The sequence below is a fragment of the Macrotis lagotis genome, chromosome 2, assembly GCF_037893015.1.
Source record: "Macrotis lagotis isolate mMagLag1 chromosome 2, bilby.v1.9.chrom.fasta, whole genome shotgun sequence".
Lineage (NCBI taxonomy): Eukaryota > Metazoa > Chordata > Mammalia > Peramelemorphia > Peramelidae > Macrotis > Macrotis lagotis.
This window is the reverse complement of record NC_133659.1, coordinates 167,965,375-167,981,889: the sequence shown is the minus strand read 5'-3', so window position 1 is coordinate 167,981,889 and position 16,515 is coordinate 167,965,375. Positions and strand designations below refer to the sequence as shown.

At 38.0% G+C, this 16,515-nt stretch overlaps 1 protein-coding gene across 6 annotated transcripts in view; it reads left to right on the top strand.

Moving 5' to 3' along the window:
- The window catches only part of TADA2A (transcriptional adaptor 2A), a 60,338-nt gene that overhangs the window by 15,581 nt on the left and 28,242 nt on the right, over positions 1-16,515 (top strand). For 2 of the 6 annotated variants that reach the window (XM_074223492.1, XM_074223493.1), the window contains exons 4-8: positions 2,574-2,633; positions 8,188-8,279; positions 10,242-10,399; positions 11,909-11,997; positions 13,693-13,765. In XM_074223492.1, coding sequence (XP_074079593.1) covers positions 2,574-2,633; positions 8,188-8,279; positions 10,242-10,399; positions 11,909-11,997; positions 13,693-13,765 — 472 coding nt within the window. Of the gene's footprint in view, positions 1-1,032; positions 1,161-2,567; positions 2,634-4,028; positions 4,081-5,801; positions 5,847-8,187; positions 8,280-10,241; positions 10,400-11,908; positions 11,998-13,692; positions 13,766-16,515 lie in introns of those variants that run through there. The other 4 variants (XM_074223497.1, XM_074223494.1, XM_074223495.1 and 1 more) reach the window with 4 other exon arrangements.

Sequence of the window (16,515 nt, the reverse complement as noted above, 5' to 3'; positions counted from 1 at the left end):
ATTTGAGGCTATCTGAGATGGAGAATACCATTTGTATCCAGACAAAGAATTGTGGAGTTTGAACAAAGACCAAAGACTATTACCTTTAATTTAGGAGAAAAAAAACCCAAAACACTGACATCTTATTATATAATCTTGCTATCTCTTATATTTTATTTTTCTTCCTTAAGGATATGATTTCTCTCTCATCACATTCAACTTAGATCAATGTATATACCATGGAAACAATGTAAAGACTGCCTTCTGTGGGGAGTGGGGGGAGGGAAGCAAGATTAGGTGGAAAATTGTAAAACTCAAAATAAATAAAATCTGTATGTCCATCAAAAAAAAAAGTCAATTAGTCCCGTGTCTCAACCAGTTCAGGAATCTCTTCTAAAACATCCCTCACAGGGGTGAGACAGCCCTTTCTTGAAACACCTTTAGTGAGGAAATAATCCCATTTCCTGAGACAATGTATCTCATTATTGGACAGCTCTAGCTTTCAGGCAATCCTTCCTGTCTTGAATTGAAACCTACTTTCCCTGAAGTTGTTGTTCAGTCATCTTAGTTGTGTCCAATTCTTCATGGCCTGCTTTGGGGTTTTCTTGGCAAAGATACTGGGGTGGTTTGCCATTTAAGTGACTTCCCCAGAGTCACATAGCTAAGAAGTTTCTGAGTCCAGATTTGAACTCACAAAGATGAGTCTTCAGGCCTCCAGACCTGGAATTCTATCCTCTGTGCCAGCTAGTTCTGCCATCTGGTATCAAGAAGCAAGTCTAAATTTCCTGCTACATTCAAGCTGTTTGAAGACAGAAATCATAACCCCTATAAAATTCTCTTATCTCTCAACTAAACATCCTTAGTTTTCTTCAGCCAAGGATCACTATCCTTTCTCTTCTAACCAGCTTGTCGTTGTCCCTAATTGAGGTGATGATAATGATAACTGACCTTTATGTAGTACTTACTTTGTAGCACTGTGCTTTACAATTATTATCTCATTCAATCCTCACAACAACCCTGGGAGGTAAGTGCTATTATTGTTCCCATTTACAGATGAAGAAACAGAGGCAAGCAGAAGTTAAGTCATTTGCCCAGGTTCACAAAGCTAGAAAGTGACTGAGGCCAGATTTGAACTCAGGTCTTCCTTGGGGTTCTGGTCTCATATTTTGGGAGCAGACATGGTAGGTGTTGTTCTCTTTTTTACCTTAATACTTGTCCCCCCCCCCCCATGTTTACTTATTTCTTTTAAAAAGTAAGTTGTATTGATGCTCTTTATATTTTTAATCATGATCTCTTCTAGCTCTTTTCTTCATCTGAGGAATCCCTTTTTTATATTAAAAAAAACTAAACAAAACCAATCTAAGTAATGACCATATCCAATGGGATATGCAACATTCTTCCCCATAGACCCCATTCCTCCAGAGTAAGAGCAATAGTGCATTTCCTCATTTCTTTTCTAGGACCAGTATTAGTCATTACAGTGTATATAGGATTTGGCTTTTTTAAAGTGTTTTTTCACTTAAATCTTTATTATAGTGTATATTGTTAACTTTTTTCTTAGTTATTGTTATTTTGTCTATGTTTGCTTTGCTCTGCATTCCATTAATTTTTCCAGGTTCTCTGAATTCCTTCCAGTGGTAGGTTCTAGTATTCCATTGTATTCATGTACTACAGTTTATCCAACTACTCTCCTATCATTGTTTCTGGCTTTTTTCCCCCTTTATCAAAGGCTGTGTATGATGCATGGATTGAGAACTGAACTTGAATACATAAAGATCCAAGTTCAGGTCCTACCAATGACACCTACTGACTGTGTGAACCCAGATAACCTCTCTGCTCTTGGCTAATCTCTAAGGTTTTAACTCATAGAGAAAGTTCTGTGGTGTTGGTAGAAGGAAAGAAATTTCCTAACTCTGTTTTTGTTGCACCCAAAAGCTCTACCATGATTATTTTGTTCCATAGAGATTCTTTCTTTGCCTTGGCACTCTTCACATTGCTTTGCTTAGGAAAGTTAAAGCACTAAGATAGCAAATACACCCCAGAGGAAAGAATTGCTGGCATTGATTTAACCCAAGATAGGGTTTTTTTTTCTTAATTTGATGGATAGCAGACACTACAGTACATAACTGGGTTAGTCCAGACAGCCAATATGTAGAAATGTACACAAGTCCAACATTAAGGCCTTTGGTTTTGTCTTTCTATTGGGCACTGCTTAGTCAATAACTTTGGTAGCCAGTATCTACTTCAAACAAAATCATTGGAATACATTTAATAACTGGGAAGCAGTGTGGCATAATGAATAGAGAGCTGACCTTGAAGCTAGAAGGTTTTGAATTAGTCTTTTTTCTAACACATACCTGGGTATGTGTCACTCATTTTAAACTCTAGTGTCCTATGAAGATCCTCAAATGCAGAGAAGGTACCTGCCTGCAATGGTAGAGAGCAGTTCCTTTCATGGAAGTTCCCTATATTCAGGGAACTTCAGGTCCCTTACCCACATTCTATCTTAAGAACTCAAATATGAAAAAAAAAATCTTTAACTGGTAAAGAAGCATTTGGAAAAGCTTCTGAGTCACCTGTTTTCTGTTTTACAGTGCTTCACCAGAGGATTTGAGTATAAGAAGCATCAAAGTGATCACACTTATGAAATAATGGTAAGAACATTTTGATTTAAAAGACCTCAGGAATGTTAGAAGAGGGCTTGAGGGATTCATTAGACAGCCCCATTCATTTTGAAAATCAGGAGACTGAGGCCCAAAGAAGTGATTAGTCTAAGGTCACCCACCTATTTAGTGGGGAATAAAACCACTGAGATACAAACCCAAGTCAGGAGACTACTAATCCATTGTTCTTTAGGCAAGTTACTTTTGTTTCTTGATACTCAATGTACTTGTTTATAAAATAGAGTTAATAATACTTGTCCTAACTACCTCCTAGGATTCCTGGGAGGATCAAAGATAGTGCCTGCAAATCATTTTTAAAATCACAAAGGGCCAAAGAGAATCAGCTGTCCTCATCCTCCCTTTCATCATCATCCATCTTACCACTTTATTATTCCTTCCATATTTGTTTTTCTGGCATCATTTCCCCTGTATTCCTCCTTTTCTGATTTCAATAATAGTTGCCTAGTAAATTTTCAGAAGCTTCTGAGTCTACCAAGATATCTTGGTTCAAAACATTTACTTCACTACACATCAATGATGGAGCCCTTCAAAGCCTCCAGAACCCTGGAAAAACTTCAAAGATTTTTAAGATCTTAAAGTATCCTATAAATCTATAAAAGGTCATTTTAACATTTATTTTATTAATTAACAAGATTTATTCTCTTCTACCTATTATCCCTCCCTTTCAACTAAACTAAGAAAAAGAAAAAGAAAAAACAAAACATTCACAACAAATATGCACAGTCAGGCAAAGAAGATTCCTTCATTGGCCTTGTCCAATAATGCATATTTTTTTTCTGAGCCCATCACTTTCTCTCAGGAGGTATTTCATCATTAGATTTTTTTGGAATTGTTGTTGATCAGAGTACTTAAGTCATTCAGGATTATTTGTCTTTTTAGTGTTGTTATAATTGTATAAATTGTTCTCCTGATTCTGTTCACTTCACTCTTCTGCAACAGTTCACATAGTCCTCCCAGTTATATCTAAAACTATCCATTTTATAATTTTTTATGGCATGATAATATTTCATCATATTCATAATTTGTTTAACAATGTGTACCCCTTTAGTTTTTATTTTGGGGCTACTATGAATAAAATTATTACAAATTTTTTATACATACAGGTCCTTCTTTCTTTGATCTCTTTGGGATAAATGCCCAGTAGTGGAATCAGTGGGTCAAAGTTTGAATTCAGTTTAATGACTTTAGGAGTATAATTCTAAGTTCAGAATGATTATATCAATTCTGAACTCTACCAGTAGTGCATTAGTGTTTTTTATCTAAATCCCTTTCAACATTTGTCATTTTCTAAAAGGCCATTTTTGAAGTTATTGATATTGAAAATGAGTTCTAGATTTTTTTTTTGTTTTTTGTTTTTTGTTTTAGGTTTTTGCAAGGCTAATGGAGTTAAGTGATTTGCCCAAGGCCACACAGCTAGGTAATTACTAAGTGTCTGAGACCGGATTTGAACCCAGGTACTCCTGACTCCAAGGGCGGTGCTTTATCCACTATGCCACCTAGCCACCCCCTAGATGTTTTTTAGAGATGTATAGGTATATAGTAATCTTATCAATTCAAATGTTTCTTTATCTTACAAAATACTACCCATCTATTCTATCCAGTCAGTGAAGTTCTTATGCATGGCCTCCTAAAAATCTCCTATAGTTGGTCTACCCATGCTGAAGACTTTCCTCAACATCTTGAGAGTACCAGTGGAACTCTGTGATAATTAAGCCCCCATTATACTTCATTCTTGCCATGTGACCAATCCATCTTCTCTTTCTATCATACTTCACTCTTTCATTCCTATTCTTTGGAATTTCTTGTTAGTAATGTGTTGCAGCCTGCACATACCCACCATATACCTTTTTATGGCCTTCCTTTAGTTCTTCAGAAGCAGTGGTTTTCAAAATCTTATTGGCATAAAGAAGCACCAGGAAAAATATATTGAAAAGATGAGACTTTGCTCTTATTAGAAACTTAGAATTGATAAAAGTGTTTTATAATTTCTCCAACACCCTTCAGCCTGCACTCAAGGCCTTATCAACTCTGAGCACAGCTCATTGTCCATTTGTACTGTCTGTCCCAGATATCCATACTGTTGGGCACACTTTATTGGATGCATTTAGGTATGCATATTGAGATATGGATAATAAACATTCTTCATCACCTGGTGTGTCCTGTGTGGATGGACAGAACAAATTTTGTTGAATGATTACAGGACTCTTTGAGAAGCTTTTGCAGTGTCCTGGGGCTTAATCTATTCAATGCAATGTCATTTGTAAATAGCAGCAGCTGGAGATCTCACCATTCACAGGGAATCCCTCCTTCACCTTATCTCTGTGTTAGCTCTCCCTCTTCACACTGGAGAAGACTTTTGGCATTCTCCCAATATATCTCCCTGTTTTGGATTTCCCCATATACTTATTATAAGATCATTGAGCTGGATTATTTCTGTTCTTATATATTCTAAAGAATCTAAAGAGTATCATGATGTAAGACTGGGAAGTATTTTGTTGTAAAATAGATTACATGGTGATATTTCCTTCTGCCCAAGTAAAAGTTTGTTTTTTGGTTTTGGGGGTTTTTTTTGTTGTTGGTAACCAACAACCAAAAAGGACAATGGGATCTTGTTTTCTGTCCGTTTTCACTTGATGGCAAGATGGTAAAGATGTGACCCACTTTATGGAATCTTTTTGAAAGCATGCTTATTGCGTAGTCATACTCTTATCCTTTCATTTACAGATGAGAGTATAAACCCACAGTTGCTAACTGTTGATATTCTCTTGATTAGCTTTTTTGGTATCAATAAGATCTTTGCTCTCTTCCCTTCCTTTTAGACCTAATAAATTGATCCCTCAGAGCCCTTGGAGGTTTATTATCTCTAGCATCAAATAAAATTAAGAGCCCCTCTCATGCAACTGTTTTTGACCAGGCTCCAGTGTTCATTACTTCTGTTCTCCATGGTCTGGCCTTTTACTATCTAATTTAGTTAACTTTGCATAGGTTCAGGAAAGACTAGCTCATGTTTTCTAAACTCACAAAAGATCTCCTTGACACTAGAATGCCAATTTATAAATTTATAATTAGGAATATAAAATGTGAAGCAGCCCAAATATTCATTCCTAACATTTACAAACTGCTTTCTCTTCCCAATAGGAAAATCTACTTGAGGAACTGAATTAAGATTTTAAAAGTCTTTTGGTGGGTATACAAAATGAGATCAGAGGAGGGTAAAAGTCTGAAAGGGATGATTCACTCAAGTTTGCTTGGCCTGATGAGTCATATTTCTCCACTATAAGGATGTATCTGCTAAAGTGGCCAGATTCTCTTGTCAGCCGGTTTGGGTCCCATCTCCCCTGGAAACCAAATTTCTCTGCAGGTTCAACTTTTTCCTTATTTAGTTTTTGCAATTATATCATCCCTTTCTTACTCTTGTGTGTGTGCATACATACAAACACACACACACACACATACACACACAGACACACAAGCACACACACAGCACCTTCACAATGACAAATTGCTACCATTTGTGTATGTGTGTATGTTTTAAAAATTCTCCCTATTTGGGATGGGGAGAAGATGAATAAGGCTCATGGGATCATAAGAAATGCCTGGAGTCGATAGACATCAGTTCTTTAAGAATTTATACATTCCTGGCCTTACCATTCAGAGGGAAAAATTTCACATTGACTTTCTGATCTTTTTCCAATTTTATTTTTTTCAGTAATAAAGATTATTGATTTTTCCATATAGGAAATTTCAGATAATATAAAAAAAAATTTGGAGGGGGAGGAAGTCTAAATTATATTAGCTTCATATTAATGAGTTATTTGTGCTGTGGCAGGTGGAGCATGAATCAGAAACCCCACAGGCTAGCCACTTTTTTGTCATTTGATTATTATATCCTTGAGTAACTCTTTCCACAAGTAACCAGTTGTTCATTATTGCCTGTTTGCCTCATTTTGCAGTTGGTGAGGACTGGTGGATTATTCTTTAATTCCTTTGGGATGAACATGATGTATAAAAGAGAAGGCTGTATGTGGAATCCATCAAGGACCTGGGTCTGAATCCCAGCTCAGATATTTCTAGTAATGTAATGTGAGGCTAGGCAAGAACCTCTGAACCCTAATTTCCTCATCTGTGCAGAGAGTACAAATGCTTGCATCATCTATTTCCCAAGGTGGTTGTAAGGAAACTACTTTGGAAACTTTTTAAGCCCTCTATATCTATTTGATTTTATGTTGTCCTTAAAAGGTGACAGTAATAATAACACTTTTTTTTGTTCTCAGGACCTTTTAGTAGGTGCTATTTTTATTCCTAGGCCTCTGTATTGGGAGTAGTTACTTTTGGGCTTCTTAGGTGCTGGAACTATGTCATGTTTCTTTTGTGTTGACTAGTTCCTGACAGGGTTAGGCCCCTAGTAAGTCCTCACTAAAGTTGGTGAAATAGCAGTAGACTTGCAAAAGAGGGTTTATGCACATAAACATACATGTTGAGACACTCAGAGGGTTTCTTATGACTGGATATTTTACTGTTTCTGTTTCCTACCTGGCAATAGTGTCTGATGATTTTTTTTTTTTTACATTTTAAAAATGTACATTAAAAAATTTATATTTAAAAAAATTTTATTGATATTTTTCCCACTTCCCTTCATCTGATAATAAACATATCTCTTCCTTCCTCCCTATCCCCAAGAGCCATCCTGTCTAACAAGGAAGAAAAATAAGGAAAAAAACAATACAACAAAACTAACACATTGATCAAGTATGACTTAGGATGTTCTGTAGAATAGCATTTCATATCCATAATTGCTCACCTCTTCAAAGACGCAACAGATTTACATTTTCTCCTCTCTTCTTTGGACCAAGCTTGACCATTATCATTTTAAAGAGCTCAGTTTTAATTGTTTTATTGTTTTTCTTTCCATTTACACTTTTGTAGTCATTGTGCATATTGTTGTCCTGGTCCCCTTTCTTCCCCTTGCAGCAGTTTATATGAATCCTTCCAGGCTTCTCTATGATCCTTAAAGTCATCATTTTTAACAGCTAAATTATATTCATTATATTCATTGGTTTAGCCATTCATAAGCATCTACTTTGTTTCCAGTTCTTTGTTGCTACAAAAAAAATGCTACTGTATATATTTTGTTGTATGTGGGAATTTCTTCAGATTGATGACCTTCTTGGGGCACATTTTCCCAGTAGTAGAATATCTAGATCAAACAGAATGGACATTTTAGTCCTTTTCTGTGCATAAGGCCAGATTGAATGGCCTGAATTGGATAGCCAGAACCATTCAGAACTCCTCTCCACACTCCTTCTAACAACTACTTTTCCCATCTTTTGTCAATTGATAATGTTTCCAAGAGAGTCATTTATACTGGGGGAAATGGAGGTGGAGGCCAACCATTCATGGAATTTAATTCAGAGACTTCTTGGCACCATTATGATGCAGATAATTCAACAGATTTACCAGATTTGCCATTTTTACCACTTTTTGTAGTTAATTGATTTTTTTTGTAAAATCACTTTTCCTTCAGACTTCAGACTTTCCTGTCCTTGATCCCAGCTGGACTGCTCAGGAGGAAATGGCCCTTCTGGAGGCTGTAATGGACTGTGGCTTTGGAAACTGGTGAGAGTTTTATCATTGCTCTGCCCTGCCATGTATGGTATTTTCCTCATCTTGTCCCAGGAGAGGAGTTGCCCCAGATAGACAGGACCTTCAGAAGGAGTAGTTCTGGAAGTGAGCTTCTGGCTGCCTGGAGCTGTGCTTTGGCTTTTGTGTCTGAAGCAACTGGGGGGTGGGGAGAGGTAGAGAATGCTAAATTGAGAGTCCAAAGACCTGAATTCAAATCTTTCCTCAGATACTTAGAAGCTGTGTGACCCAGGACCATCTTTAACCTCTCTTACTCTCATTTTTTTTAATATGTAACATAGGGATAATAATAGCACCTGCTCAACTGTATGTCCCTGGCCAAGTCATTTAACCTCTCCATACTATATTGGAGAAGGAAAGAGCAAATCACTCTAGTATCTGCCAAGAAAACCCCATGGACAGTATGATCCACAGGGTCATGAAGAATCAGACACAACAAAACAACAACAACAACAACCTCACAGGGTCATTGTGAGGATGAAATGAGATAACTTATGTTTCTTTGCAGATCTTAAAATTCTATACAAATGATAGCTAATATTGTTATCATTGTTATCATTATACTATGATTACTATTGTTCTCATTTTCATCTGGGCCTTGATGGATGAACTCACAAAGTGCTTAGGGGATCTACATAAAATTTTTTTTGGTTACATCCTCACCAAAAGGATTGGCTTTTTTCCTTTTTGAACATAAGAGAAGTTTCAGTCTGCTTTTTGCAACTCCTGCTGTGCTGTACAAGGCTGAATCTCATTTCAGGGAGTCAGGTCCTTGGGGTAGATCTTTCTCACTTTTTGGTGAATTCTGTTTCCATAAATTCTCACTTGAATTAAAAGTTTCTCCCATTGTCAATCTGTGGACCTGGGTTATGCTGGACAAACTGTCCAATATACCAGGTGTTTGTCTTAAGACAATGAGCACAGACTTTTAGCTGGCCTAGAGTTCCATGCTTTTTTCAAAGTACTTTTCTATACATAGTGTCATTCTTTCTTCATGATACCCCTGAAAAGTAGGTAGAGAGGTATATTATGGTTCCATTTCACCAGAGAGGAAATGCAATCAATAAAAGAACTAATTTGGCCAAGGTCATACAGCTGTTTGTCAGGAAATCCAGGGCTCCTAGCTTCTGTTTCTTCTACATTGTCTTTCTTTATGATGTCTAAAGGACAGAAGTAGGAGGCTGAAGGCTTCACAATACTTGCCAACTTCTAAAATTTATTTATTCCACAATTTTTTTTACCAAGTGCTCATTCGATTCAATAAGCATTTATTTAATGCTGAGTGTGCAACAGACCATGTTCTAGGAGATGTTAGGGATACAAAGAAAAAAATTAAAATGACCCTCAAAGAGTTTACATTCTACTGGGCTGCCCTTGGGAGCCTAGGGATGGTGGGAGAAAAAAGTGATATCTGATCTTGAGAATCTTACTGGTTGGCTTTGGCCTGGATCTTCACATTTTCTTCTCTTCCTTTTCAAGTAGTTTTGAATTAACCATCTCTTCATTTCTTTTCTTAATCCCCATCCCAGTACAGTGCCAATGAAATGGAGTGAGTTTGCTAACATCTCTTTCCTTCCAATACAGTCAAAAAGCAAAGCCAAGTCAGAGCTGTCCATGCGTTCCTTAGTGGCAAAGCATTGAGCACAGATTTTTTAGGGCTAGAGAGTAGTAAAGTGAGGAAATCTAGTCCTCTGCTTGCATTTTTCAGGCTGATTGAATTTCAAAGGTCAAGTTGGATTCAGATCAAGTGTGTACATGTCTCTTTTATCAGCTGCTGCCTCTTAGATACCAGTTTGGGGCCACTGGTATCAGATGTCAGACCTTTGATGGGTATGACTTTAAATAAGGCAAGAGCAGACTGCTTCTTAAAGTTACTCATAAATGAAAGCCCTCCATTCCGACCCCCCCAAATTCACTTTTCCCCTCTCCTCCCTCTAGGCAGGATGTGGCCAATCAGATGTGCACCAAGACCAAGGAAGAGTGTGAGAAACACTATATGAAACATTTCATCAACAACCCTCTTTTTGCTTCTACCCTGCTCAACCTCAAGCAGGCAGAGGAAGCAAAAACTGCCGACACAGCCATTCCTTTTCAGTGTAAGTGCCTGCCTGCTGCTGTAAAGATCACTGGGCTTGTCCCTCCCTGCTCTCTGACAATTGCAGATAATAATGGTGGGATGACTGACTCCTCCAGGACTCCGGAGAGTCTGGTGAAAGAGAAAGGTGGAGTTGACCAGGTTAGCTTGCTGAGAACCGATACCATGAGGTGGCAGGGAGGGGGCCCATTCTGTGGACAGAATGCTGGGTGGGGAGTCAGAGTACTTAGGTCCCTTTTACCCTTCCACACCTACCCATTGAACCCCTTCAGGTATATCATTTAACTTCAATGCCTGCATACGTAAGATGAGACCTGAAAAAAAAAAGTGACCCACTTTACTGAACTATTGTGAGGACAAGACTATTGGCATGTCCCCTGCAAAATTTATGTTGAGAGACACATTATAGATGTGCACTCTTGTTTGATTATTAATCATCCAATATTAAACGTCTGTGGCAATGCCTTGTTATTGTCAGTAATGGTGGCCCTTCTTTAAAATGTATTTTTAGTTTGTTGTGACTGAGGGACTCCTGGTCCCTTTTATAAGCATAACTGAAAACATGATGAATTATGAATGGGCATTACTTCTGAATGGCTCCGAGCACAGGAGTAACAAGATACCAGTGCTTTTCTCTCTCTGCCACACCCCCACTCCTAACCTCAAATTGCCCCAGTCACAGCTTTACAGCTATTTGATTCAGAGCTTTATAATCAATTGAGAATAATATTCATCTGAGATCAGAAAATTGAGAATTGTAGGGAGTGAGGGACATGAAGAAGAGGAGTGAATATTTGTGGCTGGGGAATATTATGAAAACCTTGTTTCTCACATTCAGTATTTAAATGAAAAATTCATAGGGACTTTCTCCCAGTTTCAATGTGTTGAATTAAATCAACATTACTGTGTTGTACATCCCATCTGTTGCACTTCCCTTCTTGATGTTATGTTACTATTTGTGTTGCTTTCTCATGTCACTGTTTTGTTAAGTGATTTAATATAACTCTGGGTTCAAATCCCTCTCTGACATATAATGACTGTATGACCCTGGGCAAGACAGTAATCTCTTAGGTTTTTGGTAATTCTCCAAGACCATATATTTTGGACAAGGTGCAACTTGCATTGGTGAGGAAATTTCCTAATCCAGGAATTCCCTTTACTGATGAAATCACAGGGCCAGTCCTTAACCCTGTTAATTTTGCAAATAACAGACATCAATATTTTGATATACCTAAAAAAAACTTCAAAAAGTTTATTGTCTCTTGCCTTTTCAATGAGTAGAAGAGGAGGTGGAAAGAAGGAAAGAATTTGGCGCTGAAAATAAAAAGTTTTTAAAAATTATTTAAAGAACATTGTAGAGAAAATTGTGTAGTTTTTTAAATTGTGTATTAAATTTAACAAAGTAGTAACAAAATTGCCCTTTTTGTGTCTGCTACTGAGTTTCTTTTCATGTTCTTTTTTGAATGTATATGTATATATATATTTTTAATATGAAATTTAACTCTTCCAGCTACAGATGATCCTCCAAGGCCTGCCTTTGATTCGCTGCTTTCTCGGGACATGGCAGGCTACATGCCAGCCCGAGCAGACTTCATTGAGGTAGGGAAACTTGACCCCTTCTTGGGGAACAAAGGCAGATTTTGACTTCAAACTCGTGAATTGGGCAGGATTGAGAATGGGCTGTCATTGAGTAACCCATTAAGGATGCATTTTTCCATATATGTATTGGAAGTTCAGTGGGCCAAAAGGCCCACTGGGAAATAGGCTTGCCATCCTCCGACTGCTCTTTTCATTACTTATGCCAGTCTCTTTTATGTAGTAGTCAGTACTTGTTATTGTCTTTACTTTAATTCAGTTCAATAAGTATTTCTTAGAAGTCTACTCTAGGCTAGCCAGGAGGAGAATGACAGATAGATAGGCAACTGGAAAAAAAATTTGGTTCAGGGCCCCACTTCTGATACTGCTGACTGTGTTATTCTGGGAAGGTCATTTTACTTCTTAGTGGCTTGGTCAACTTTCTGAGACTGTAAATGGCAAAGGAAGTGTTTCTGTAAATTGTATGAAGGCATTTTTTTCATTGAGAGTTCCCCATACCAGATTAATCATAGGCCTGGTCCAAAAAGAAAAGAATGCATATAAAAAACATAGTTACTTCTGAGAATGAATTTTAACAGAATTCAGGGGTCATGGAGATTATAGGGGTGCAACAGCTCTTGATAATGCCATTTTGCTAATTCACCTAGATAATAATCTTTCATTACTTTAGGAATTCATACCAATATAAGCACTCCTAACACCAGTACAGATTGCAATTCTTTTCTTCTTAGAGGAAAATTTTTATGATTATCTCAGATCAAAATGATACACACACACACACACACACACACTCTCTCTCTCTCTCTCTCTCTCTCTCTCTCTCTCTCTCTCTCTCTCTCTCTCTCTCTCTCTTTCTCTCTCTCACTGGACCTGTTTTTGAAGTTTTTCTAGCATGATGAGGCCTGCCAAAATGGAAGCTCCCCTTTGAGACCTCGGGTCCTCTCTGTATTGAGATCTCCAAGTAGGACTTTCATGTGAAACAACCTCACAGATCCCCTCTTAAAATTTATTGACTTGGGGGCAGCTAGGTGGCATAGTAGATAAAGCACCAGCCTTGGAGTCAGGAGTACCTGGGTTCAAATCCGGTCTCAGACACTTAATAATTACTAGCTGTGTGGCCTTGGGCAAGCCACTTAACCCCGTTTGCCTTGCAAAAACCTAAAAAAAAATTATTGACTTTTCACAAGATGATTTTGGCCTCAGGAGTTCATTACATCTATGGTTTATGATCGAACTTAACCACACTTATCAGTCTTGTACATTCAGCTTGTGAGCCAACCTATCCTTTTCTGCTGACTTTTCTGTCCTTTGTCGACGAATGAATTAAAGCTGACATTTTTGCCTTGGCATTTAGCACCCCCTGGGGGTTTATTAGAGGGTGTGGGCTTCAGTTTGTTCTTGAAACCAAACTGACCTATGTTTGGCTTTTTTAGTTTGTTTCCTTTGAAATTCTCAAAAGTACACACTTTTATGCTACTATTGCCAAGAATTTTTCTGCTGGGTAACTCCCCTATACCACCTTCAGATTCCTTCCACCTTACTATTAATTATTTAAAGGAAGGATATTCTGGTCTCTAGCCACGTAATGTCTTACCTTATATGTCCCATTGGATACTATTTCCTTGGGGAGAATGTCTAAACTTGTGATTAACTCAAGCAGATGCGGCTGGGTTGGGGGATTTATGTCTCTTTTCACAGGAGTTTGACAATTATGCAGAATGGGACTTGAGAGACATTGATTTTGTTGAGGATGACTCAGACATTTTACATGGTGAGTATGGGAAATCTCTGATCAAAATCCTATGAGTATAGATTTAAGTTATAAATATATAAATTATATAAATCTATAAATTATAGATTTGTATTTGAAAGGGACTTTAGAGTTGTTCTGACCCCTCACATTTTATAGATGAGGAAATTGAGATGAAGAGTGGACCCCTCTTGCTAGTTACTTGGATCACGACTGTCCAAAATGTGGCACACAGTGCTATTTTATATAGGGTGGGGGAGCCGTGGGTTTACTAAATACTTTAGTAAATGAAGTCGAGGTACTGCAGAACTCTCACTAAAATGGCAAATCAAAATATATTGTTTATTGTTTCAATAAAAACTTTAAAAAGTAAGGTTGGACAGCCCTGACCTAGATTATAACTTTGCATTATTTTAGGTATTCATAATTTCATCAGTGTGAATACTCCCTCCAGTTACACCAATTGCAGTGAATATCTTTGATATTTGTGTCAAACAGCCAACTGGACACCTGGATGGTGATGGGGTCAGCCACTATGAAGCTGGTCAGACTGGCTCTCTAAAATGATTTGCCTGAAGTCATGCAAGTAGGAAACCAAAGAGTTGGGATTTAAACTCAGATGTTCCCATTTCAAAGCCAACATTGTTTCATCTACCTTACATTGACCAAGTAAGAGAGTAAGACCTTGTTTAAGATGGGTCTAGTCATCCTATGCAGAGGGTTTGAAATCCCCTATATCTCTAATTTTGTGGTCTTCCTCTTGATGGAGAGAAGCCTCAAGGAAACAGACCTATCTTTGTAGCATGACCTTTACAGCCTTTTCAGGGACAAAGAAGAATAGTGTCAAATAAGATCTTGGCATTGGTGAGCATTCCCCTGGCAAATCTCAACTTGATCAGTCTAAAATTTTCCAGAAGAAAGGGCAGGAAAGGGGTGGCTAGGTGGTGCAGTGGATAGAGCACTGGCCCTGGAGTCAGGAGGACCTGAATTTAAATCTGGCTTCAGACAACTAATAATTATCTAGCTGTGTGGCCTTGGGCAAGCCACTTAACCCCATTGCCTTGCAAAAAAAAAAAAGAAAGAAAGGGCAGGAAAGTTAGCATTCTACAGAAGTTGAGCATACAGGAAGATTTTGGCTTTCACTTTACTTAATACTGTTGAATTTTCTGCACCTCTAGAGTTCTTGACCTAATTATTGATGATTCATTTCCACCCTTTTTCAGTAACTTAAACTGTGAATGCCAAAGGGCTCTTAAGAATGGGAGATACTGGGGTCGCTAGGTGGCACAGTGGATAGAGCACCAGCCCTGGAGTCAGGAGGACCTGAGTTGAAATCCAGCCTCAGACACTTAATTACCTACCTGTGTGACCTTGGGCAAGTCACTTAGCCCCATCGCCTTGTTAAAAAAAAAAGAATAGGAGATACTTTCTCTTTTCTTTTCCTGTCCATCCAAGATTAATTGCATATTCAAAAATACTGTAAATATCAGTGTGTTCTTCCCCAGAAGTCCAGAATTCCACAGGATATAAATGATAAATAACAAGGACCTGAATTCCATGGTCCTCAGGCCCCAGTCCCCAGTTTCTCCACTTTTTGTGAATGTTCTTTTACCCATTTCCTTCGAAGCCACTCCTTAAGAGGAAAGGAGTGGCAGGATGACACTGGATTTAGAGTCATCATTCCCATCACTGACATCTGTGTTACCTCGGGCAGATCTCATAGGTCTTCCAGTCCTTAGCTTTCTCATCTCTAGAAGGATTGAGTTAGGTTATACCCAGGGCACTCTGTTAAGAATTGGGGAAACAATGGTATCTGCTCTCAAGACATATCCTCTTGGAGGAGACAATATCACCCAATACACTTGTTAAAAGCCTACATTTTTTGCTTGGAACTGGTAGAAAACCAGGGATAAAAGTTCTGTTAGGAAGAAGGGGGAAGATTTACAACACAGATGAGAAAATACCAACATATATAAGGTAAATAAACTTACAGTTGAGCTAGATGACTGTCTCTAACCTGAGGATCCTAAATCACTTTTTCATTTTGAATTAAGACCTATTTTGTCACTAGGAGGGCAGCTTGATTCTGCTCACTCCAGGGAACAGCCTAGGAATCTGATAGATTCTATCCTTGACCAAGAGAGCCTCCAAGAAAATTTTAACTTAAAAAAAAAATTCTTTCTACATCTCAAGAGATTTTCTTTGCAGATTTCTTTCCTGCCTCTTCCCTCCTACACAACTTTGCAGAAAGACAAAATGAGTCAGTTTCTACTAAAAGAAGAAAGCTAAACAGCCAGTCATTTGGGGGTTCATCATCTTTATATTTGTTCAGTATCTTTTCCTTTTCAGTTCAGTGATTCATGACGTTGCTCTTTCTCACCTCCTGTGGGGTTCTTTCGTATTTCTCCCTGTCTTCCAATCAACTTTCATTAAAGTCACATCACCTGGCTCGTATCTCCTTTAGTTAAAGCCCTGGGGTGCTACAGAGGATAAGTTCCTTCATCTCTCAGAGTCTTTGTATGGGGGGGAGCTTATGATCCCTGAACCTTCCCTTTATAGAATTGTTGTAAAAGAAATTTCATACTTTAAAAACACAACATGAATGGACTTGGTAACATGTTTGAGAAATAGATTAGAGCTGGAAAGGACCTGAGAGACCATCAAATTCAGTCTCCTCTTTTTACAGATGAGCACAAGTGATTTGTCCAGGATCATACAACTAGTAAACATCTGAAGTAAGACTTGAATTTCCTTTTTAAATTTTATTTACC